This window comes from Vulpes lagopus, chromosome 6, assembly GCF_018345385.1.
Source record: "Vulpes lagopus strain Blue_001 chromosome 6, ASM1834538v1, whole genome shotgun sequence".
Taxonomy (NCBI): domain Eukaryota; kingdom Metazoa; phylum Chordata; class Mammalia; order Carnivora; family Canidae; genus Vulpes; species Vulpes lagopus.
Genome location: NC_054829.1, coordinates 38,663,446 through 38,689,987, shown reverse-complemented (window position 1 = coordinate 38,689,987; position 26,542 = coordinate 38,663,446). Strand labels below are relative to the sequence as shown.

The 26,542-nt window shown below is 38.2% G+C and overlaps 1 protein-coding gene across 2 annotated transcripts in view; it reads right to left on the bottom strand.

Annotated features, from left to right (window-relative positions):
- Window positions 1-26,542, bottom strand: part of RTN1 (reticulon 1) — a 217,338-nt gene that overhangs the window by 10,937 nt on the left and 179,859 nt on the right. The window contains exon 1 of one of the 2 annotated variants that reach the window (XM_041757744.1): window positions 14,298-14,456. The exons of the other annotated variant lie outside the window; for it this stretch is intronic. Within the exon in view, the coding sequence (XP_041613678.1) occupies window positions 14,298-14,358 (61 nt within the window). The 5' untranslated portion in view covers window positions 14,359-14,456. Of the gene's footprint in view, window positions 1-14,297; window positions 14,457-26,542 lie in introns of those variants that run through there. 2 annotated transcript variants of the gene reach the window in all.

Below are 26,542 nucleotides of genomic sequence, written 5' to 3'. Positions count from 1 at the left end.
GAGAGAGAGAAGGAGAGAGAAGGAGAGAGAGGCAGAGACACAGGCAGAGGGAGAAGCAGGCTCCACGCAGGGAGCCCAACGCAGGACTCGATCCCAGGTCTTCAGGATCACACCCTGAGCTGAAGGCGGCGCTAAACCGCTGGGCCACTGGGGCTGCCCACAAATGGTCTTTATAAAACGTTACATCAATACATTTTCAGAAAGAAAATAAGACAAATTTCCCATCTTACAACCAAATTAAAATGGCAGTTGCTTACACTGCCAGCTTCATGTGCAGTGTACCTGGAGGCATCTGGTTTACAGAATTAGATACTAGTCATCTGCTCAGAGGAAAACGAAGGTGACCAGATTGAAGAGAGCAGAGGGCTGCTCCCATCATACACAGGTATGTTAACTAGCTGAAGGAACAGTATTGAAAAGATCACATAGGCTGTGACAAGCCTCTAATGCTATAGAGGGGATATAAGGAGTATTGCGGACCTCAGGCTGGCTGGAGAGTAAATCAGGGACTTAAGGAGTGGGGTGAGGGCTCTCTTAAAACAGGCTGAGGATACCTCAGAAATCTGAAGCTGGAGAGATAATTTACTTTGGAGCTGATCTCTCATCCATCCCCACCTACTCCTCACCTAGCGGGTCCACCAATGACATTAACACACAAGATTGTAGGAGTCTGCCATTTTGTTTGGCAAAAATTTGTCCTTTTTCTCTTACAACACTTTTGCATAGGAAGCAGAGGCGAGAATCACAAGCATTGTTTTGGTGTGAAACAAAGATTTTTTTCTCTTTTGAGTGGGCTGGTTCTACAAGTAGGTTTCCAGGGGCAAAAGGAAAAACACTACTGCTATAAAGCCTCTTCTCCCTTCCCCAGTCACTCACAGATTGACATTCTACTATTAGAAATTCAGTTCTTTATTTATTTATTTTTTTTTACTTTTTACAAAATGTATTCATTTGAGAGAGAGAGGGAGAGAAAGCATAAGCAGAGTGAGGGGCATAGAGAGAAGCAGACTCCCCGCCAGGCAGGGAGCCCAACATGGGGCTCAAGCTGAAGGCAGATGCTCAACCACCTGAACCACCCAGGCGCCCCAGAATTTCAGTCCTTTAGATTAATCCTTTTTGTCTTTATATTTACCCTTTTTAAAAAATCTTTTTCTTTATTGCAAAGATCTGAGAAGGGGATAATGCATTAATGATTTGCTTATCGTTAACCACAAAATATAAATGAGCTCACCAAATGATTTTTGTTTTAGAAGAGTTTGCTGAGAACAGAGCACCAAGGTAATAATCCTTTCCAGGCAGACAAGAGGGACCTTTTGGAAGATGCGACACAAGAAACCACTGGGCCTCTTAGCGTAGGTGACAGAAGTGGGAGCAGAAGGGATCTCCACAGAAGCCCAGTGCTCCCTGGGGTTAAGTGGATTTGGAGCAACAAATTGAGGTAAGCTTACGCCTAAGTCCAGACCAGCTAAAGGCCCCTGGGAAACTGGAGCTTCCTAGCATTTATTCTGTTTCATGTAGGGGAAGGTGGAGGGGGGGCAGTAGGAGAATAAAAAGACTAAAACATCACCATTATCTGCAGTGTTGCCTCTTCCCCCTTCCCATTTTGTTCATTTATTCAATATTTATTGAGCAAGAACTTTTTTTAAGCACCAGGTTTTGTGCTAGGTTCTGCGGATATCAAAATCAATGAATTGGATTTTTTTTTTTTGAAAAAAGAAAAGCCACACACGAGTAAGTTGTAATCTGCTTTATGACACCCACAGATTCACATGGCAGATGCATTTAGAAACAAATACATGATAAGACAGCATGATTTTTGCTAAAGAGGGCAATCCTTAGTGCTTACCCACATCTGAAATGATGTGAAGGGTCATGGGGGACCCTGAGGGAAGTTTTCAGGCAAAGAAAACATAAAATTTGCTGCTACCAATTGAACCCCCACTTAAGTTCCTTAACACATGTTAAAAATGGTGTGCCCTCTAGAAAAGTCCTCTGAACCTCTGGATGCCTGTTCAAACAGCCTGAGAATGGCACGTACTGGGTAGGAGCTTCATGAGAAGAAACTATGGGCAGAGAGTGTGGATGGTCAACTAAACATTAGTTTGGTGTAGTCATTACACAACAGGTGTTTCACTCAATGTGTTAAGATTGCCGAGGTTTCTAATGAAGAGGTTATCAAAAGATTCATCTTACAATATCAATGGGAAGTTAATTCTGAGTACTTTGTGATACAGTAATCTATTTACATAGATTCTGAAATGTTCAAAGCACTTTCAGATATTACCTCATTTAAACTTCACAATTAACTCCATTGGATAGGTATATAACAGGTGAAGAAGCTAAAAGTTAAGATATCTGTCTACTGACTAGTTAATGGGAGAAGCAAGATCAAACTCTAAGTTTGATGCTTCCTCCAAGACAATACAGTTGCCTCTCTCAGATATGTGGTTATAGGTTGAATGTTCCCCAAAGCATGCAAAATTAATTTCGGTAACCTGATTTATTTAAATCTGCTTTCAGAGCTCGATGTTTAAAGGGCAAGTTTCTAAGTGAAAATGAGCCATTATCAACAGGAAACGGTTATTGGTCTTCTATTCATTTAGTAAAACCAGGAATGAAGAGATCATAAAATTCTGTTCCTGCTTTTAAGGAACTTAAGATCTAGCTGGGAGGACTGACATTTACTCTAAAAATGCTGAATCACTGCCAATATGTTTTGTGTTGTTGGAGGTGGCAAAAGTTGAGTTCAAGGAAGGGATAGTGCCGGAATCGATGAAAGAGGACGTGGGACGGTTTGTGAATGTAGCGAACAATTTGTTAAGGAGATGGAGTGGATAAAGGGAAATATTATGAAGGATTAGTCAACAAGAATGGTGACTAATTAGCCGTGGGAGAAAAGAGGAAGAGCTAATTAAGGGTGAAGGCAACATTTCAAAGCTGGGTGACTGATTAGTATCACTGTTTTCCTGACAAAAACAGGAAACTGGAGGGTGAGATTGTTGACGATAACTTGAACGCTTGCTTTTAAACCTCCAGGTTCTAACATGATGACATCAAAGCATTTGACACAATCTAGGACAGTGTTGACATAGGGATTACAGGTGACATGAAGCTGACCATTATAATACTTCCTAAATTTTTTAAAGTTGAGAAATCAAATGATTTGGGTTTTTTTTTTCAGGCTTTGTCCCAGTAGCCCTGAGTTAAATGGCCAGTAATATCATAGCCTAGTGACATTGAGATGCATATGTACAGTAGGAAATTGGAAATACAAGACTGAAATTTAGTAAAGAGGGCTGAATATTTCCACTGGGGTATATTCTGAGAAGAATGGATGATTGAGACCATGAGAGTGGAGGAAATCTCCAAGAAAGGAGAGACTAAGAAATGCAACTGAGGATGAAACCATAGTTTCAGACTCAAAGGAGTAAGAGGAGCTTATCAAAAGAGTCCCAACTGAGTGTCAGAGTGGGGGCCCTAACAATGTACGTTACAGCAGTCAAGAAGAAGGAACCTCCCAGTACAGAGGAGTAGACTACAGTGAAGGATGCTGAAGACATAACAAGGGAAATGATAACTGATAAAGGACCTTTGGAGGCTGAAAGGTCATTTCTTTTTTTTTTTTTTAATTTTTTTATTTATTTATGATAGTCACAGAGAGAGAGAGAGAGGCACAGACACAGGCAGAGGGAGAAGCAGGCTCCATGCACCGGGAGCACGACGTGGGACTCGATCCCGGGTCTCCAGGATCGCGCCCTGGGCCAAAGGCAGGCGCTAAACCGCTGCGCCACCCAGGGATCCCTGAAAGGTCATTTCTAACTTGGCAGAGAATATTATCAGTAGTGAGGACAGAGACCATATTGCAAAGGGTTGGATAAATGGTGGGAAGTTCTAAGTAATAAAAAAGATGGCAAATACAATAGTGTTTGGGCAAGTAGCAGCAAAAGCAGACCTTTAGGTTAAGCAAAGCCTGGAGATATTAATGGAAAGGGAGGAGTGAAGATTCTGGAAAGAGAGAGATTTGATGGAGCAATGTCTCAGAGGAAGGGAGAAAGAGTGGGATTAGTCATAGTTTTTTTGGGTGGGGGGTAAAATATGAAGGAGGGATATGAAAAAAGTGGGTAAAGAGGGAGAGGCATTTTGGGAACATATGGGTGAGCTGGAAAAGGAACAATTAAAGTGGCTGGAAGTGGCTTGAGGTAGATTTACTCAAATCCTGGAAAATGAGTTAGGAGGTCTTGTTGAGACTGAGGATGATAAGGGTAGGGCTTTAAGAGATTAGGAAAGGTCCGAACCTGCCTTGTTCAGTACAGTAGTGATGTAACTACTGGGCACTAGTCCCAAATGAGATATGCTGTAGTGTAAGCTACTTCTCAGATTTCAGAATCAGTCCCAAAAAAAGGGATGTAGAGTACCTCATTAAAACTTTGTTGATTTTTGTTGTTAAAAGGCTAATACTCTGCATATGTTGGATTAAATATATTATCAAATTAATTTCACCTGTTTCTTACTACTTTTTAATGAGGAAGCTACTAGAAAATTTAAGATTTCTAGTTAGTGGCTCACATTATAATTCTATTGGACAGTGCTGATCTAGAAAAATACAGTATGTCAAAAAGGAAGCAATATAAGGGCTGCCAGAAAGTAAGGAGGGTTTCGTTAAAGTCAAGGATCTCTAGTGGATCCAGTCAATAGGGTTAGGGGCTTGGCTTTCCAAGCAGTAGACAGAGGAGCTGAGTGAGCCAGGGCCATGAACTTGCACAAGCATCACGGTTAGAGGAGTCGAAGATCCAAGAGGACAGAGTCAAAATGAACAACTTGGGCTCAGGCTGGGAATGACAGGCAGCCAATACTGTTGGGAGCTCATGGGCTGGGAGAATGGCAATGGCTGTGTGTGGTCAGAGTGACAGCAAATGGCCCACGATGATTCAGTGGGAAGGGTAGGAAGTGGTAAAGTGTGATCAGAGAAGAGAGAAGAATTTCTGTGTTCCAATCTGCTGTGTAAATGATGATTTTTCACATTTTAATTTTGCTCAGAGTGATGTAAACTTGTGTAGGAAGCTTTATAGTAGCTTATCCAGAAAAATGGATATTTGAATAAAGTTTCCTTAAAACCCAAGTAAAAAAATATAAGTAACTCCATAACTGCAATAAATTAACCCCAGTAGTCTTTGGGTACAACAAAATATAGACAGATTTCTCTTCCTTTAATATCCTTCTAATGCAGAAAAGTCATATGAGACCTTAGACACATGAGTATATATACTCGCTAAGCATCCTCACAAAGACAGGTAAATTACTACTGCTTTGCCAATTATAAAAACTGAAGTTACTTTGCTAAAAACCAAGGAACAACCCGTTGGCTTTGAAATGAGAGATCAGTGCGCCCTATAAATTGCAAAAATGGACTGGGTTTGGTGATCTCATCACAGTACCCAGACCACAGGTGCGAGCCTGCCTGGGGCTCACCTGGAACTAACTCAGTCAAGGCTGACCTGGCAGATTTGGCAGACTTGAAGAATGCTGAATTCAAATGCAGAAATCACTGCTACCCTTATTTCCATAATCCAATCAAGGACAGTAAAGAAAAATAGAAGTGATCCAAGGTTTGATTTAATAGCTAACTGGAAATGAAATGCTATGTAAAATTTCTAGACAGAAAGCCCTTTGCTGCTGTCCAACATTTTTTGGTTTAGGAAAATATTTTATTTTTAAAAAAGATTTTATTTATTTTTTTTCATGAGAGACACAGACAGAGAGGCAGAGACACAGGCAGAGGGAGAAGCAGGCTCCCCACAGGGAGCCCGATATGGGATTCGATCCCAGGACACTAGGATCACAACCTGAGCCAAAGGCAGACAATCACTGAGCCACCTAGGTGCCCTAGGAAATCATTTTAAATGTATTCAATTATATGATCCAACAGTGGAGCAGTATTCAGAAAAATGTACGAACTGAAAGACAGCAGTGCAATTATTCATATTTTATTACAAGGCAAAAATGTAGTACAGGTGGATAATACGAAATGGGAATAAACTGTGCATGATCATTTGCATTATTGCACCATATTCCTAGAAGTATTTATTTATATTTCATTTTGGTCCAGTAGAGATCTCAGGCAGCATTGTACCACTTGCTATGTGACCAGTGAAGGCTACTTCATAAAAGGCCAAGTGAGAAAATCCTGTTTTTATATATAACACCAGTGTTTCATCAAAAAGATTGCTGAAAAATGATATGCTGTTGACTCTAGCTTACTTTTCAGCAAGCTTCCACTAATTGACTACAATACTTGACTAACTTCTGAAAAGAATAAGAGGCTTGAAAAACCTCCGTTCTTTACAGCCCAGCGTCCAAAGCAGTGATGGCCAGTTTCTCTGATTTTCAGGGGGCCAACAAAATATCACCACACAAACATTAACAAGAGGAAACAGTAGCAGCTTTCTCTACCTTCATTTTCCCTCATTTTGCCACCAAACTGGAGAAACATGATGGGAATCGATGTAATAAAAAACAAAACTATAAACATGCACAAAGATGACATCTCCTAGTCAACTACTCCATGAGTTTCCTTTGCCATGAAACAATCTCCTACATAAATTTAAACTTTAAATGTTAATCCAGGGGCCCTGAGCCCAGGTTTGGCTGGGGCGGGGGGCGGGGGGGGGGACTGCTGGAAGGGAATTTTGTTCGTAAGACATCTGCAGTGATTCCCTGCAATAAGATTCACCTTCAGATGAATACATTTACAATACATTTTCCAGGCCTTCCTTCTCACCACTTGAATGCAGCCAATATGACTGTCAAGAAAAAATGCCAACACTCTTATTTCTAGATGTTTATGTAATTCTGTGGATATTTTGAAGGAGGAGATCCATTACACCTGGTGTTCTGTATGGACAGAAAAAGAGCACAGCATTTAATCCACATGCTAGTTCTAACCACTGGGGACTGCATTCTCTCTGTGCTATGAAATTAACGCAATGGGGCTTAGGCCAGTGGTCACCTTGAAAGGGGGGACCAGGCCAGGAAATGAAACAGCAGGGCCCAGTATCTAAGACAGTGTGGCCAGCTGCTCCTGCTAAATCTTTTAGCAAGTGGGCTCATTTGGAGGGGTCTCCACAGGGCACTGGCATCTAAGGTAGAGATGGCCATATGGAAAGAGAGATAGGCTTCAGGCACATAGTGGCTGAGGAAAACACACATAAAGATGTGCAAAGCATTAAACAATGGATCTCCTTATGTGATTTCTGTTTTTTAAGCTTTCTGGCTTGATCGAAATAAAAAACTGTTCATTTGGTTTGGTTGGTGGTAGTCCATCATAATTAGCCACAAAATCTTGTCTGGACCACACCTTAAAAATCCATCATCGTATTGGAATAGAAAAGAACCATGGAGGTAGACAGACTATTGCTTCTTTATAGTAACTGGATATATTTAAAATTTTTTGACCAAGACCACAATGATAAAATGTTTCTTGATCTAAAAGGATAGGGAAAAGGAATGATCTCTCATTGTACCCTGTTCAATTCAATAAATCATTACGTCCTTCTTGACCTACTATATTGGGTCTGCAGTTTGGTAAAATGTTTTTGAAAGCAAGACATGTTAATTGCTTAATGGATAGAACTGTAATAAAGTCTAAAAATTAAAACTTGTTGCATTTGTACTTTTCGTATCTTCAAAATTAACATCAGTTTGGGCAAAGAGCTTGTAAGTAATGCTTGAATTATAAGGCAACCTTACTTAGATTTAACTTAAAAATATAGCTTAAACATATTTGGAGAACATAGAACTCTATACTGCAAAGTTCTAAAACTTCTAACACATTTCTTTTTATTTTATAAAGATTTTATGTATGTATTTATTTTAGAGAGGGAGAGGGAGCATGCATGAGCAGGGAGAGGGGCAAAGGGAGAGGGAGAGAGAGAATCTCAAGCAGACTCCATGCCAAGTGTGAAGCTCTACACAAGGCTTGATCTCACCACTCTGAGATCATGATCTGAGCTGAAATCAAGAGGTAGATGCTCAATCAACTGAGCAACCCAGGTGCCCCACAAATTTCTGATCTTATTTAAAAATATATATGCTACAAATTTGAAATACATTTACAATGACCAAGGTTTTAGTGTAATTATTAATTGTCATCTAGGTAAAAGATTTCAAAGAATTATTAATGTCAAATTCTTAGCTTTCAAACTTTGAGTTTAATTATAAGGCAATCATTTTTTTGAATGGTTGTGTGTACTTTCATAAGAACTGGAAAGGTAACAATATGTAAATATTAATACATGGCCAAATGTGTACACACCTTAGGAGATCAGGTTGAGAAGGATGGGAAATTTTGTGGTGATGTACATTTAATTATTTCCAAAAAGAGAGGTGATATTCTGGAAGTTATCCACCTACATTAGCTTTTGTTTGCTGGATTCAGTGAATTTTAACATTTAATTCTACTATAAGGTAATTTAAAATACATCAATTACTTCACAGATTCTGTTCCCAAATATATTAACTAGCCTAGAGATGAAAGAGAATTGAATAAGAAATATAATTTCAAATATAAAGAGGAAATGGGAGAGGAGGGGTCAGGGAAAGGGAGAGAGAAAGCAAAGGAGAGAGGGAGAGGTAGAAAAAGGGAAAGAGAGAAACCTTTTCAAAATAAGAAGGAAGGGCCTTTTCATTAGGATGCAATAGGGATCTATCATAATCCTAATGATTTAATAATATAGTATCAGGAATATTATTGTTTTTTTTAAAGATTTATTTATTTATTTTTATCCATGATAGACACACACACACACACACAGAGAAAGAGAGAGAGAGAGAGAGAGAGAGAGAGAGAGAGAGAGGCAGAGACACAGGAGGAGGGAGAAGCAGGCTCCATGCCGGGAGCCCAACACGGGACTCAATCCCAGGACTCCAGGGATCGTGCCCTGGGCCAAAGGCAGGTGCCAAACCGCTGAGCCACTCAGGGATCCCCCAGGAATATTATTGGGTTTTTAAATGAAATAAAAATTCATGGAAATCTAAGAAAAATCATAGATTTGAAGATGTGGATTTAGATTATCATTTTTGTCAACCTTTCTCACCCATGATGGATCTTTAAGAAAAAAAACTTAGACCCTGCAGAGAGTCCATTTGTATAATCTAAAACCAAAGCATGAAAGTAAAAAAATTATCCTGATCTATTGATGTTTATCATAGACTTTTTCTTAATTTTAGGAAGGAATAGCTCATACAGTAAAGAAACGTATCTGAAGTTCAGCAATTTCAGTTTCATGTCAGTTTCCATTAAATTACTTCAAATACTTTTTGAGACATATACAATCTTGTTTTATAAAAGCTGTTTTTGTTGCCAATGGAGTCCTCTAGCCTCACATTACATGGCATGGAGATAATGGACAATATTCAGCAAATATTAATGCTGATTAACTCTAGGTGGTAGGACTTTGGGCGATTTGTGGCTTTCATTTGAACCTCTCTGAACAAATGGAAATTTACATAATGTGTATGTATCTTTTAGAAAAAGAATAAAGCCATTATTATCTCCCTAAACTTTGGAATTTTCCCTTATAAAGATTCTCTTGAAAATAATCATGCATTGTGAAAAAGTAGAGTTTCATTTTTCAATGGAGTCATAACTACTTGTATTTGGTATATTATCTGTATAATGAGAGTTGTCTTTCATTAAAAAAAAAAAAAAAAAGTCCCAGGAGCACCTGGGTGGCTCAGTTGGTTAAGTGCCTGATTCTTGATTTCGGCTCAGGTCATGATCTCAGGGTCCTAGTATAGAGCCCCATACTGGGGCTCCATGCCCAGTATGGTATCTGCTTACGATTCTCTCTCTTTCTCTCCCTCTGCCGCTCCCTGTTGCCCGCCACACCTCTCCTCCCCACTCATGCTCAAGTACTCTCTCACTTTCTCTAAAAAAACAAAAACAAAAAACAAAAACAAAAAACCCAGATCCTCAGCTAAGCCAGTTTCCCCACTGGATCTCATTAGAATCTCCAGAGAGGGAGTTTGCAAGTGTAATACTTATGTTATATTTGTACAGTATTTTAATGAGATTGAATCCAAATAAAAGGTGTGTGATAAAAGGTTGTATAGGCCTGCCTTTATATAAGTATTATCTTTACCAAATGCCAACTTCATAATACTAGCATTTCTTTCCATTTCTGCCACTAAAACAGACATTTTTTTCCTGTGTATTCTGGGATGTTGGCTGTTTTACAACTAGCACTTTTCAGAATGGACCACCATAAACAGTTGTTCCACAGAGCACTGGTGTAAAATATTCTATTTTGTAAAACACCAGAAATACTTTTAAGTTATATTCTCCGGAAACGGTTTTGCCCTTCATTAATATTTTCCACACTGGGAAAGCTGTAACTACAGAATGCTGCAACACAGTTAAATGGGAGTGGACCAGTGGCCCCAAATACGTGACAAGCATCAAGCTAGTCTACCAAGCATCCTGTCAGGTAAATTTGTCAAGTACAGTGGTATCTATCTTTGGTGCTCAAATAGAATGGTATGAATGAATGCTTTTGCTCAAGCTTTTTCCCCTGCTACCATACTATTTGGATTTAGGCAGTATGATAAAGTCATTAAAAGCATAGACTTTGCCTTATGTTTGGGACCCAGTTAAGTCCTAGGCAAATTCCTGGCCCCCTCTGCCTCAAAAAGCTTCAGTTTCCCCCTCTTTAAATTGGAGTAAGATAATCACCTCATGAAAGCTTAAATACACATGTAGCAAGAGTTTAGGATAGCTACTGTGACATAGCCAATATTTGCGGAGAATTGGGGATGATGAATTGATGATGATGGTGAGGATGACAACAATGGCATAGGTTGATCAAGATCACTCACTCATAAATTGTGCTATCTGTAAAGGAAGAAACTATGTTAAAAATATCTCGGCAGAGGTCAATGGAAGTTCACTCTATAACTCAGCATGAGTAAAAGATGTGTAGTGCTGTTGTGGGAAGAGTTCTGGATTTGAAGCAGGCACCTTTTCACTACTCAGTTCACCACTTATCAAAAACCTTGGATAAATCACTTAACCTCTTTAAGCCTCATGATGTCTAAGAGTAAATTGTAAAGCTCCGTGAGAAGACATTTGGCAAAATAAAAAACTCCATAAATGTGAGGGGTTATTAAGCCAATACAATCACCATTACCTACATAATTCATACTCTTAGAAAAATGAGAAAGTCATGATCTACCATTGTGGCAGATGGTAAAGCAGTGAGAAGAGAGGGGTTCTGTGGTCAGACAGCCTAGGCTTGAATCTAGCCTCTCCTGGCATTTCTAGCCATGTGTCTTGGTGGAGGCCTCAGCTTATCACTTATAAAATGAGATAATAAAATTAACACATCACAGGGTTTGTGAGGATTATATGCAATGATGCAAGTAAAACATTCAGCAAAAGTGCTCCCAAAATATTAGTATTATTGTGATCTGTAACATTACGAGCTATATAGGTCTTTTATCAGGTTACTGTTTTATTATGCTTTTTCACTGAGTTGGGTGGGCTTTGGTTTATTAACCAATATTGGTATCATTTTTTTTCAACTGGAAGTAGAATCTTTGTAATGCATGCATTAGTGTATTAATGTTCTATAATGTATTACAGACTCTTTGTACTAGTATAATGCGGACTCTCTTCAAATGCTCCTATCTCTAGCTGAAATCTTATATATTAATAAAGTAAATATAAGGTTCCTTTTGCATGTGTGCTAGTTCTTATGACAATTGTATTACTTCCGGTAGAGTCTTCATGAAATAGTCAATGGGCTGCAGTCTCTCCATGGGATGTTTAATAATATGGAGAAAACCTGAATTTCACTTTCTTTATTCCCCTTTCTTCCCCAGGCAAAACTTTCACCTGTAATCCTTCTGGAGGACATTCTCAACAATGTTACACTGCCTCGTGCCACCGCATTCAAAGCTGCCTAGATCACACCCACTTCACCATTTGTCCACCGGACCCTGCTCTGCTGGGCTACAGACTGGTCTCATTAAGAATCATTACACACCAGTGGCTTCAACCCTGATTCTGTGTTAAACTCACTTGAGGATCTTTTTAAAAAAATACTGATACCTGACCCAATTGAATCAGAACCTCGAGGGGTGGGGCCCAGGCATCCTTTATGTTTTTAAAAGCTCCCCAGGTGATACTAATGTGTAGCTAGTGTTAAGAACAGCTGTTTATGATAATGAGGGAACCAAAGTAAAGAAGATACATCGAAAATGCCAAACAAAAATCTTATTATAGATTTTGTTTAAACGAAAAGTTCCCTTAGTGGAAAGAAAAAGGAATAATTTACTTCTTACTGTTTCTCTTTCATGCCTATAAACCCACCCACCCAGTTATTAGTCAATTTTCAAGATAATGGCTTTGTTCTATCTGACAAAAGGAAATCAGTGGTACTGAAGACGACCAAAGGTCATGGAGTGTAAAAGACCTTCAACGATCTTGCATTAATCTTCACAAGTAGCTGTAGACTGAAAATGAAAATGATTGTCTTCAATAGACAAATGATGACATCTGTGTTATTGTCTGGTTATAAACAGCCATGCATCTTTTTAACCCCTGCAGTGAGAAAATCAACTGAGGCAAAACACATGGGATTGAAATGAAATAGTGTCTTATGCAAATAAAACAGAAAATCTGCCATGTTTTGGCATCTACTTTTGGTAAGAATAGAAGAAACCCAGAATCACTGTCTAAAAACCAACTTTTTTTAAATGTCTTTGCGTTCAACTAAACTTGCTTTATATCAAGCCATAGTTGTTTGTGAAGTGTGTATATCAAATAAACTGATGAGTCTAACACATAAGAATGAAACGTCACCAAGCATTTTCACAACTGCCTTCTGGATAAAACATGCGATTTCATGTTGTGTCATCATTCTCTACAATTATGCCCTTAAACTGCCATACATTTCTTATTTCCTTGCTTTCACATTTATTAGGCTCATTTATTTACTTTTCACAGTTGTATCTCCAAAAGACCCACATAATTTCAACTCAACTGTTCTATTTTATGTCACCGCCACCCAAACCCACGATTAAGAGACAGAGCAAATGTGTTCTTAATTCTGAGGTTCATGTTTACTTCTGCCTTAGCTTAAAACATTTACTGAAGAAAAATCCTATGTGGTCCCTAGAGACGAAAAGCCATTCTACTCTTTGTGATATAAAATGACAAGGGGAAGATGCCAGGCTGAAAAAAACTCAGCTTCTGCTCCAGACTATTTTTGGTCCCCTGAGGGATGCGGGGACCCTTCAGGTTCAGTCAAATGCACCTTCTTCAGAACCTTATTTGTTAAATATTGAAAGGCCTTTCGTCTTACAAACACCCGAGTTTCCCACGCACCTTTTCATTCTTCCAAATTCTCCCTTTCTCCTCATAATCTCAAACCGAGCAAGGTGGAAGAGAGAATCTTAATGTAACAAAGGAGAGATGGATGTGTGAAGTATGAGGCTGAATAAAAATGGCTGAAGAGCAATCCAAGCGAGGCTGGAGGGTGGCCACACCCAGTGCTAATATGGACTGTTTCAAAATAAATCTGTTATACCGGGGGGCACCCCGCACTGCTTTTTATGCCTCCTCCATTTGCTCCACAGATACCCACTATTAATAAATAGGAGTTACAGGTTACCCCCACGACAGACAAAACCCCTGAAATATCTCAAAGTGAACCATCCTGATAGGTGGCTGCGCCATCATATTTTTCAGGATTTCCAGAGCTAGTCTGCATTTCCAGGCTCCTTTGTGTGACCACAAATAACAACCCTGAAATGGGTGTGTCCTCTTAAAAGGATGCACTAGAGCCCTCTCACTTAATGGCTCTACCAGGAGATTCCAACCTTTCGGCAGAAATCAAATGCACTGGGATGCACGGAACAATAAGAAAGCATTTTTAACTCCGGGGATGAGAAGAGATTAAACAGGTACTGAATGATCAACGGATCCCAAAAGAGCTCCGGGAGGAGGCAACTGATGCATTATTTAAATTTCTAGCGTTACAACAAGAAAACAAAGGGGTTGGGGGTGGGGGGTTAAAAAAAAAAAAAAGGAAAGGAAAGGAAAAAGAATCCAAACACCATCCATTTTGATTTTTGACATGACAAGTTTACTCTGCCCCCCTTCCCCCTTCCCCCCCAACAAAAATCTCTTGGGTATGAAGCATGCAGAGGTCCCACAGGTGAAATGATGCACAATGGCCGAGTCCGGGTCCCGGCTTCCCGTGCACCGCAGGCATGCACTACCGAAATAAAGAGAATACCCTGACTTTTCCAGTTGCTCCACACACAGTCCATCTTGGTGGAATCGGCCGTGGCCTGCATGGTGCGGGCGTCGGGGCTGGCCGGCGCTGTCCTCGGGGGCGCGGAGCGGGCGCTCGGGTCGGCGCCCCGGCTGCAGCGGCAGGGCTCGCGGTGGCCGCGCGGCTGCAGACTGACAGGCTGCACCAGCCGGCGCGCGGCGAGGGGCGGGCGCGTCGCGAGCGCCGCAGTCTCCGCCGCAGCGAATCAGCGCGGCGCGGCCCCGGGGCTGCCCGTGCGCACGGGGCTGCGGCCGCCGCTCGACGCCGGAGCGCCGGCTGGGCCCGCGGGCCGGCCTGGGGGCGCGGGGGGGGGGGGGCTGCCCTGGGAGGCACAGGAGACGGGCGAGGTGTGCGAGGGAAGAGGAGGGGAAAGGGCCAAGGGAGAGGATCAGGGTGCGGCACTTGGGCTGTTCCTGGGAGTTCTTGACACAGGGAGCGGATTCTAGAAATTTCTTAGACACCCGAGAAACCTGTAGGGTAAGAGACGCAGGTGATGGCAGTGCACGTGGCAGACTTCCAGCAGAATGCCCCCCTCTAATTGTCCTCTCTCTTCCCCATTTCTTTACATTCTGGCCCCGACTTATTTGGAAAAATTAAATAAAAAAAATTATTTATCTATTCATGAGAGACACAGGCAGAGGGAGAAGCAGGCTCCCTTTGGGGAGCCCGCTGGGGGCTCGATCCCGGGACTGCAGGATCAGGCCCCGAGCCAAAGGCCAGTGCTCAACCCTGAGCCATCCAGATGCCCCCAGACCCTATTTATTTTAATTGCCTGGTATCTTCCAGGCAATCGCCAGATCTCTCCCTCTTTATGGAATGTTCTAGGCTATCCAAAACCTTTGTTGGCAAGCCACAATCACTGGAAAGACATCCTGTTGCTCCTCAGTAGGTTTTGTGTGTTTCTCCTGCCGCCTGTCTTCTCCAGCTCACTTTGTGGTTTGAATGAATAAATATCTATCAGGATGAGGTGGCTGTAGGCTCAGGTTCAAAGCCCTGGGACTCTTGCACAGATAGTTCTTGGTCACTGCACTGACACTGCGAGAGGTCAGTTGTGGGGACATCCAAACAGAACTCGGGGAAGCAAAGGGTATTTTGCCTCAATAGCATCATCTTTGGGATCGACTGTTGGGGGCAGATGGAGGTGGGCTGTGTGTATCATTTGGGAGATACAAAGTTGGTTTCCAAACCCCTTGAGTCAAGAGATTCAAGTCCCCCGTTACAATGCAGATGTCAATGGGAGGAGATGAACAGTGGGTGGTGACCTATTTAAATCTGGCCATGAAATTCTTTATCAGATTATACATCAAGGCCTTGAGAGAATGAATGGACAGGGGATAGGTGCATTTTGATGAGGAAAAAGTAGAGATAGCACACAGAAAGGACAGGAGTTTGGGTATTGTCTGGGAAAGACAGTCCTGGTGAAGGTACCCTCAGGAAGACAAAATCTAACAAGGGGCCAGAGGACACCTTTGGAACCACAGGGGCATACAGAAGGAGGAGTTCCCATTTTATTTGCTGTGGCATGACATTAGCGGTTACACAGCATTTCTGTCTCTCCCTCAAGGAGAAATGGAGCCTTCACGATTCTTCCACAGTTCCCAGAGAGGTTCCTTGCCAGACCCAAATCTACATTTGCACATCCTGCAGCAGGAAGGACTTAAAGACCGTAGTCTCAAGGTTATGCTTCTAGCTATGATTTATCTTTCATTTTATGAGCAGCATACACTTTGAAATGTGATCTTTGGGATCATGTATATTCTTTTTAGGATGCAAGCTTCTAGAGAAACCGAGCCTCTCTCCATAGCTCTGTAACATAACTGAAATTACTAAGGAAGTTTAATAAGAAAGATCAGGAGGATGATTTGGCACTTCTGAGCTGAAGTCTCCAAGAGGAAGGGGTATCAGAGCTACCACGGGGCTGACAGGAAGGAATAGAGTTATTACAAAGCACTTTTCAAACTGATGTGCTCTAGTTGATTGTGTGTGTGTATATGTATATATATGTATATATGTATATATGTATATATATACATACACATATATATGTATACATATACACACACGTGTTTTTATTTGTATATGTATATTTCCAGCCCCACTCCAAATTTTTTTTTCATCAACATGGTCATGTTTGGGAATTCAGTCAAAAAATACTGAAAAATATCTGATGATCCTACCAGCACTGAATCCTCACTGTGAAGTAGGGCTGGACAAACTAAAAACAGGTGGGGATGAAATTCAGAAGGAAGGGTCTGCCATGTGGGCTGCCTATGCTGGCTACTTTTGAGTTGAAGACCTTTGGCACCTCGGCCACTAGGAGGCACTGCCAGCCCAATGATAGCCACGGTCATCAGCCCTGAGTCCAGAAGGTGCCCCCCAGTTAGCCTTAGTGGTGAGTATTAAGTGTCTACCACTTTACCAGAGCCACCGTTCATTGCTAACCTGACAGTCAGTACTGGGCAGCAGGCTAGGGCAGGACATCCCTGGCAAGGGAGAACAGGCGGAGGCCGGCTCTCCCTCAGGTGGTGGGGAGCTACGGCAGACGTCTCGGGCCACACATGTACATTGGCCACAGAGCTGACCTTGGAATGTCAGCTTCACTGAAAGACCACATTCCTTTTAGCCATGCTGAATCTGAAGACAAAAAAGCTTGATGATGCCCCAATAGTCAAGAGAGCAGTTTGATAGTTGAAGGTTGAGGTAAGGGGTCTGATACCACAGAGATCCCACACCCATGAAATAAGAACTGGGGGGCTTTCAGTTAAGGCATAGGTGGTAGAAGAAACATAAATGAATTTATTAAAGAAAAATCGGGCAGAAAAGTGTGAAGAACTTGACTGAGAATTGGAGGAGGGGTTCTGGGCATTAGACCTACTTACAAAAGTTAGTTATGTGGCCTTCAGGAAGTATTTATCACCTTTCTCTCATAATGAGAAATGAATTACACAAATGAAGTATAGCTTTAGATTTCTGTTTCTATGAAATAATTTGTTTCTTGAAGATATGCTAAAGTGGGCACTTTCTTTGCACAAGTCGCCACACAGTATTAATTGAAAGCTCTTGCCAAGATCAAAATGATAAAATGGGTAGAAAAGATATGTAAATTGTCCTTGAGTGGTGAAAGAAAACAGAAAGCAAAATAAAGCTTGCTAAAAGCGGGCAGGAACTGCCACTGTCTTTAAACCAGGAGAGAACAGACGGGCTTTGTACACAGCCAGCTCAGAACTTGGTTTAGGTGCCTGCCAGGAGAGGAAGTGATGTCTTTAGTTTTCAGGATGAAATCATGCTGTAGGCATTCCGTTCTAAGGAAAAACAAAATAGTCAAGTTTTGAAATCTCATCTCAGAGAAATGTTAAAGACTACCATGCCCAGAGTGGCTGTATGGCGTCTGTTTTTTTGTAGCCTCGGGATTTTACTGATGAGAATCAGTGACACCTATATTGATACATGTATTCGATAAACATTTACAGAGCATCTACTGTATTCTAGATACCGTTCTAGGCAAAAAGCAAAATTACTATTTTTAAGAAGCTTATATGCTAGTAGGATGGGCAGATAATAATAAAAGAGGCAAATGTATATTTCACTTGTGGACAGGTGTACAGAGGGAAATAAAGCAGGTAAAGGGGATAGAGAATGGAGTGGGGTGAAAGCTTACTATTTTATGAGGAGGGTCAGCAAAGGTCTATCTCATAAGGTAAAATTAGAGCAGACGCCAAACAAACAAAAAAAAAAAAAAAGGAGAAAGCCATTAGGCTAAATGGGAGAAGAGCATTTACAAATGCACTGAGTTTCAGGACAGAATGTAATAGCTGGTAAATTATATTAAGCTCATAGAACTCCTTGTTTTTTGTGTGTGTTTTTAATGCTCTGGGAAGTATAGCAATTGGAAGAAAAGGCACAAAACCAAAAAAGTACTTCATTATGATCAAAGAACACCCAGAACTCTGCTTTATGCCATATGGAATAAAGAAAAGTAAAGTAACAACCAATTTGGTACATAATCCACTGCACCAAAATAATGCATAAATTGCCTTCAATTTAAACAACAGATTATCACTTTTTATTTACCAGGTGCTTTCTCATATGGTATATATTTAGTTGTTACAAGATCCCTATGAGTTAGATGGTGTTTACCTTCTTTTTCTTGATTCATTCATCCATTCAATGTGCAAACATTTATGAAGCCCAAACTAAGTGCCTGATTCTATAAATACAAAAGGAATTGCCCACTAGAAACTTGAGTTTAGTGGGGTGGGGGAGTGGGTATTTACACATAAATAGATAAATGCAATCAACTGACAGGTGTATGAGCAGGAAAGAGTGGATACACAATGATTGGGGGAAGAAGAGGCTTCAGGAAAGGCTTCAGAGAATAGATGGTCATAAAACTGCATTATGAACAAAAAAAGAGAGAGGATCACCAGTTTGAGTGACAGGGCTTTCCTGGCTTAAGATATGGAAATTTAGTCACAGACTGATGCAGGGGACAGTAAGACAGATCCAAGTAATAATACCATCAGTAAATGAAGAAAACACTGCAGAGTTTCAAGGAGAGGAATAACATCTTGAGAAGTTGAGTAATTTATCCAAATTTGGCTTAGGATTTTCCAGAATCGTTAAAAGACATACATTATAGCCGTGAGCAAGACAGGAGGAAATCAATACCCTGACCTACATCATAGTGAAACTATGCAGGGCATCAAAGACAAGAGGAAATCTCAAAAGTAGGCATAAGTAAAAGACACATTGCCTCAGAGAAACTTGGACCAGCTACAGTCTTTTCATTAACTGAAGCCAGAAGACAATGGAATAATGTCCTCAAAGTAGCGAGGGAAAATAGCTGGCATCTAGAGTTCTGTACCCAGCGAGACTAATCTAGGTATATTCAAATGTAAGAAACGAGAGAATTTCCTAACCACAAACCCTGCAGAAAAAGCAACCAAGGTTGGCACTTTTGGCAGAAGAAAACTGAACTCAGAAGAAAGAAGGGAAATGCATGAAAGAAGGCTAAGTGTAAAAATTTGTAATGGCTAATTTGAGGAGTTATAAAAGAAAGGAGAAATTAAAGTAATAGACAAAAATAGAACATAAGGTAGGAAGGAGTGATAAAAGTAAGAGCATCCTAATGTCCTAGTACTATTCAGAATATTAGAGATATTACTTTTTTTGAGAACTTAATTTTAGACTATGAAAAGTCAAATTTGTGGGTTAAACCTTTAAGGGTCACTGCTAGAAATAACTAGAACATATCACTTCTACATGAATAAAATGTATAAACAAGGTAATTAATAAATTAAACTGAAGTCAGGAAAGGAAAAAATGAGAAGCAAAATAAAGAACTAGTAAATAGAAAGCATAAAATAAAGTATTAGAAAACATAAATATATTCAAATACTGTCAACCAAAAAGATGGAAACACTTAGATTGGATGAAAAAAATCTAGCTAAAGGCTATTAATAAAAGAAAGTTCTAAAAGTTCTAAAACATACTGACACAGTGAAGTTAAAAGTAGAGATGTAAAAGACTATACCAAGGTAATAGATTTTTGGATAATGATCTTGCTAATAAACTCACTTATTAATTTTAATTGTGGATTCTTTTGAATTTTCTATGTATCTAATCATATCTTCTCTGAATAGATATAGTGTTATTTCTTCCTTCCGATCTTTATACTTTTATTTCTTTAACTTAACTGCACTGAATTCCACATACAATGTTGAGTAGAAGTGGTAAAGGGTATATATTCTTTGTCTTATTCTTGGATTTAGGGGAAAAGTATACTCAAAATTTGACCATTAAATATGATGTTGCTTGTGAATATTTTAGCTATCTTTTATCAGATTAAGGCAAATGCTTTCTATCCCTAGTTTTTTGAGAGTTTTTGTCATGAACAGTTATTGAATTCTATCAGATGCTTCTACTGAAGCTATTGAAATGATCACAGGGATTTTATCCTTAATTCAGTTAATACATAAATTACATGGATTGAATTTTGAATGTTAAACCAGCCTTGTATTCCTCTAATATATCCCATATGGCTCTGATGTGACATTCTTTTTATATATTGCTACTCAATTTCGAGTCAATTTACCTAAAGATTTGTGTAGACTTCTTCTATCTATCTATATTCATGAGGTCTGTCCTCTTCCTTTCTTTTCTTGTAAAATCCTTAAATTTTTGTATTAGGGTTATGCTAGCCTCGCAAAACAGGCTGACTAGTATTACTTCCCCCTGTATTTTCTGAAAGAAATTATGTAAGGTGGTATTATTTCTTTTTGCAATGTTTGGAAGAATTCACAAGTGAACCCTTCTAGACTTAGTTTTCTTTGTGAGATGTCTTTAAATTATAGATTTCCTTAATATATATGGGATTATTCTGATTTTTAACTTCTGCTTATGTCAATTTTATTTAAGTTTTATTTTCCTCAAATCGATTCATCTATTTTAAATATGTTGTCAAATTTATTGGTATAAATTATTTACATCATAATTTTATGTTTTTATAATTTTTAAAAAAGATTTTATTTATTTATTTATGAGAGACACAGAGAGAGAAGCAGAGACATAGGCAGAGGGAGCAGCAGGCTCCTCGCCTGGAGTGGGACTTGATCCCAGAACCCCAGGATCATGCCCTGAGCTGAAGGCAGATGCTCAACTGCTGAGGCACCCAGGCATTCCTGTTTTTATAATCTGAAGGAACTGTAGCCATGTCTGCTTTTTCATTTGTCATATTGGTAACTTTTATGTTTTAATTTTTCTCTTGGTTTCTTGATCATCTTATTGGAGGTTGATCACTATTATGAATGAATTTTAAAGAATCAAATTTTTCTTTTGTTTTTTTTCTCTTTTGTATATCTTTGTATATACTATTTCATTCTATTACTATTATTGTTATTTCCTTTTTTTACTTTTTATTTTTCTTTCATTAGCTCCACAAAATAGAAGCTTAGATTATTTTCAGCCTTTCTTCTTTTCTAATATATTCATATTCATTTAAAAGTATAAAATTCCCTCTAAGCACTGTTTTAGTGGCAACTTACAAGTTTTGATACATTATGTTCATATTATTGTCCAGTTCGAAATATTTTCTAACAGTCACTGTTATTTTTTTTCTCTGGTCCATTGATTATATAGAATCATAAACTCCTGAGGATTTTTTCTAACTATCCTATTGTTTATTTTCAGTTTAATTCATCTGTAGTCAGACAACAAACTGTACAATTTTAATCCACTGAAACCTGTCAAGACTTGTTTTGGAGTCTGGAGTATGACCTATTTGTTTTAAAAGATTTATTTATTTATCTGAGAGAGATAGAGAGCAGGGGGAGGGGCAACGGGAGAGGGAGAAAAGCACTGAACTTGGAGCCCGACTCAGGGCTCCATCTCCCGACCCCAAATTCATGACCTGAGCCACCCAGGTGTCCTGAATATGATTTACTTTGATATATGTGTGAATTGGAGATGAATGTATATTCTAAAGTTTTAAGGGTGTTCTATAAATGTCCATATGGTCACATTGATTAACAGTATTATTCAAATAATCTACCTCCCTACTAATTTTTTGGCTGTATGTCTGCCAGATATTGAAATAAGTATATCCAACATCTCACTTTCATGTTGATTGCTCTATTTTCCTTTCAATTCTGTCCATTTATATAACTTAATATATATCGGGGTCTTATCAATTTAGAATTATCATGTCTTACTGTTGAGTTAACCCTTTTATCATTATGAAATAATCCTCATCTCTAGTATCACTCTTGACTTAAAATTTAGTTTGGCTGATATGGATATATACACAACAGCTTTCTTTTGGTTGGTGTTCACATGGTAAGTCTTTTTCCATCCTTTATTTTCAAACTATCTGTATCTTTTTATGTTCTTAAAAACAGTATATTCTTGGGTCTTGTTTTTAATTCAGGCTAGTAATCTTTGTTTTCTTTAAGGTGAGTGTCAAGTCAATTTACATTTAATATAATCATTGATATGTCTGGATTTATGTCCATCATCCTGCTATTTATTTCTTATTCACCACATTTCTTCTTTGCCCCTTTATTCTGCCTTTCTTTAAAAATAAGCAAGCATGATTTTTGTTAATCCATTTATTTCCCACAATAATCTTTAGTTGCACTTTTTATTTTTATTTTTTAAAAGATTTTATTTATTTATTCATGAGAGACACAGAGAGGGGGCAGAGACATAGGCAGAGGGAGGAAAAGCAGGCTCCATGCAGGAGCTTGATGCGGGACTCAAACCCAGAACTCCGGGATCACATCCTGAGCTGAAGGCAGAATGATCAACCACTGAGCCACGCAGGCATCCCTGGTTGCACCTTTTTAAATACTTTGGTGATTAGCTTACAATGATAACATTCATCCTTAACTTCCTGGAGTCTATCTTATATAGTACTTTTACAATTTCCTATGCAATTAAAGAATCTTAGAATTGTGAACTCCATTTACTGCCTGCCACTTTTAAACTAGAATTGTTGTTATAAACACCAAACAACATAATAATTTTGTTTTTAAAAAGTTGATAGTATTTTACATTTTTTCACATATATGCTTTTTCCAATGTTCTTCATCTCGCCCTACCATATTTCCATCTGGGATCATTTTCTTTCAACCCAAAGAATTTTTTTTACTATTTCTTTCAGTTCTGGTCTTGGCAACCAACTCTCTCAGCTTTTTTTTTGTCTTAAAATACCTTTATTTTCCTTTCATTTTTGAATGGTAGTTTCGCTGCACAAAGAGCTCTAATTTGGCAGATTTTTTTTCTTACAGCAATTTAAACATTTTATCCCACTGATTGTCCTAGTTTTGGTTGAAAAGTCAGCAGTTAATCCCCTTGTTTCTTTGAAAGTAATATTTCTTATTTTTATGGCTGTTTTAAAGATTTTTATCTTTTGCTTTGGTTTTATGTAGTTTGATTACAATAAGGTTATATTTACTTTGGTGTCTATGGATCTTCTCAAATCAAAAACTGATTGATGCCTTTATCAATTTTGAAAAAAAATCACATCCATATTTCTTCAAATATTCCTTCTGCCCCATTTCTCTCTCCTTTCCTAGAAATTCAATTATTCATAGGTTCAGTCTTCTGACAAGTTTCTTATACTCTATTCTTTTCTTTCTTTCTTTCTTTCTTTCTTTCTTTCTTTCTTTCTTTCTTTCTTTCTTTCTTTCTTTCTTTCTTTCTTTCTTTCCCATTTTGGATATTTCCTATTGAGCTACCTCTGAACTCACTAATTTTATCTCCTTCTGTGTCCAGAGAGCTATTACATGTAGCTAACTAAATTTTAATTTCAGAAATTTTATTTTTCAGTTCTAGAATGTTCATTTCATTTTACTTTTATAAATAGCTTTTCTCTGTTGAAATTATCCATCTTTTTATCCACTTTCTTTCACACATTTATAATAGTTTTTTAAAATACTTTAACTTCAATATCCAATTATCTATGGGTCAGCTTCTATTATCTGTCTTTCTAAATCTCAGTGTAGTTAACATTCAATGTTATATTAGTTTCAGGTGTATAATATAGTGATTCAACAATTCTATATATTACTTAGTGCTCATAATGATTAAGTATATTCTTAATCCCCTTTTCCTATGTCTTCTATTGCCCTACCCACTTCCCCTCTCATCTCTTTCAGTTTGTTCTCTATAGTTAAGAGTCTGTTTTAAGGTTTGTCTCTTTTTCTCTTTTGTCTTCTATAGTCCACATATGAGTAAGATTACATGGTATCTTTCTCTGACAGACCTATTTCACATACATTATACCCTCCAGATCCATCTCTATTGTCTTTTTTGATGTTATTTATCATGATCATCTCCAACCACTTGGAATAAAATTAGAAATAGATAACCAGGAAATTTACAAATTCACAAATATGTGAAATTTAATCCATACACTTCTAAATAAGCAATGGGTCAAAGAAGAAATCACAAGGGAAATTTAGAAATATTTCAAAATGAATGAAAATGAAATAAATATTCAGAGTAGAGCCAAAGTAATACTTAGAGGGACATGTATGGCTGTAAACGCCTATGATAGAAAAAAAAAGTCAATAACTTAAACTTCTGTCTTAGGAAACTAGAAAAGGAGAACAACCTAAACCCAAAGCAAGCGTACAGAAGAAATGATAGAGATTACAGTGGAAATTAATGAAATAGGAAAAACAATATTGAAAATCAATGAGACCAAAAGTTGGTTCTTTAAAAAGATCAACAAAGTTGACAAACGTTTAGCTAGAATGACTGAGAAGAACAGATAAAACTCAAATTACTAAAATTGGCAATGAAAGAGGGGACATTGCTACCAACCTTACAGAATTAAGAGGATTATAGGGAAATACAATGAACAACTACAGACAAATTAGATAACCTAGATGAAAATGAACAAATCTTTAGAAAGACATAAACTACCAAACCTGACTCAAGGGGAAGTAGAAAATAAGAATAGATTGAGATGAAAAGACATTGAATTAGTAATTTTAAAACTTCCCACTAAGAAAAGCCCAGGTCCAGATGTTTTAACTAGTGAATTCTACCAAACATTTAAAGAATACTTACATCAATCTTTTACAACTCTTCCAAAAATAAGAGGAAGTAGGAAAACTTTCCATTACACTCGATGAGGTCACTATCACCCTGATAAAAACCAGACAATGGCATTATGAAAAAAAGAGAGAATTACAGATCAATATTCTTTATGAATATAGATGCAAAATTTCTCAACAAAATGCTGGCAAACTGAACCCATCAATATATAAAAAAAAGATACATTATGATTAAGTGGGATTTATGCCAGTGATAAAACAGCCAATGTAATACACCAACCAATGTAATACACTATTAACAGAATAAAGGACAAGACCCACATAATCATCTTAATGCAGAAAAGGACATTTGAGAAATCAATCACCCTTTCATGATAAAAAATGCTCAAAAAACTAGGAATAGAAGGAAACTTCCTTAACCTGATAAAAAGAAATCTCAAAATAACCTCACAGCTAACTTAGTGGCAAAAGATCAAAAGCTTTCCCCTTCAGATCTGGAGCAAGGCAAGGATGTTTGTTCTGGCAATTTCTTTTGATATTTCACTAGAGATCCTAGCCAGGGCAATGTAACAAGAAAACGAAATAAAACTGATCCAGATTGGAAATGAATAAGTAACACTATCTCAGGCAAAATTATCTTGTATATAGAAAATTATAAGGAATCAAAAAAAATATTTAGAGGCAATAAACAAATTTAGCAGTTTGCAGGATTTAAGATTACTGTACAAAAACCAACTGTATTTCTACATACTAGCAGTGAACAACCCAAAAATGAAGTTAAAAAAAGTTAAATTCACAATAGCATATAAAAGAATAAAATGCTTAGGCATGACTTTTAACAGAGAAAATGTAAAGCTTATACTTTGAAAACTATATAATATTGTTGAATGAAATTAAAGAAGACTTAATTAAATGGAAAGACATTTTTGTTCATAGATTGAAAGGCTTAATATTGTTAAGATATAAGCAATATTCCCCACATTAATCTACAGATTCAACACAATCCCTGTCAAAATCCAAGCTAAGTTTTTTTTCTTTCATAAATCAAGAAATTAATCCTAAAATTCGTATGGAAATGCCAGGGACCCATGACAGACAAGACAATCCTGAAACAGAATAAAGTTGTAGGTCTCATACTTCCTGATTTCAAAACCTACTACAAAGCTACACTAGACAATGTGGTCAATACAGTGTGCCACTGGCATAAGGCTAGACATATAGGTCAATGGAATAAAATTGAAATTCTCAAAATAAACCCTTATATATACAGTCAATTGATAATCAACAAGGATGTCAAGAGCATTCAAGGGGCATAAGAACAATATTTCAACAATGGTGCTGGGACAACTTGCAATACAAAAGAACAAAGTTGGACACCTACCTCATGCAATATACAAAAATTAACTCAAAATAGATCAAAGACTTAGTGAAAGAGATAAAACTAGAAATCTCTTAGAAGAAAACAGGCAAAAATTGTCATAACCTTGGATTAGGCAGAGGTTTCTTAGATACGACATCAAAAGCACAAGGAACAAAAGAAAACATAGATAAATTGGACTTCAGTTTTGATAATTTTTTTTTTACTTCCAAAAGAAACCAAACCACTCTTGCGCATCAAAGGATACCATCAAGAAAGTGAAAAAA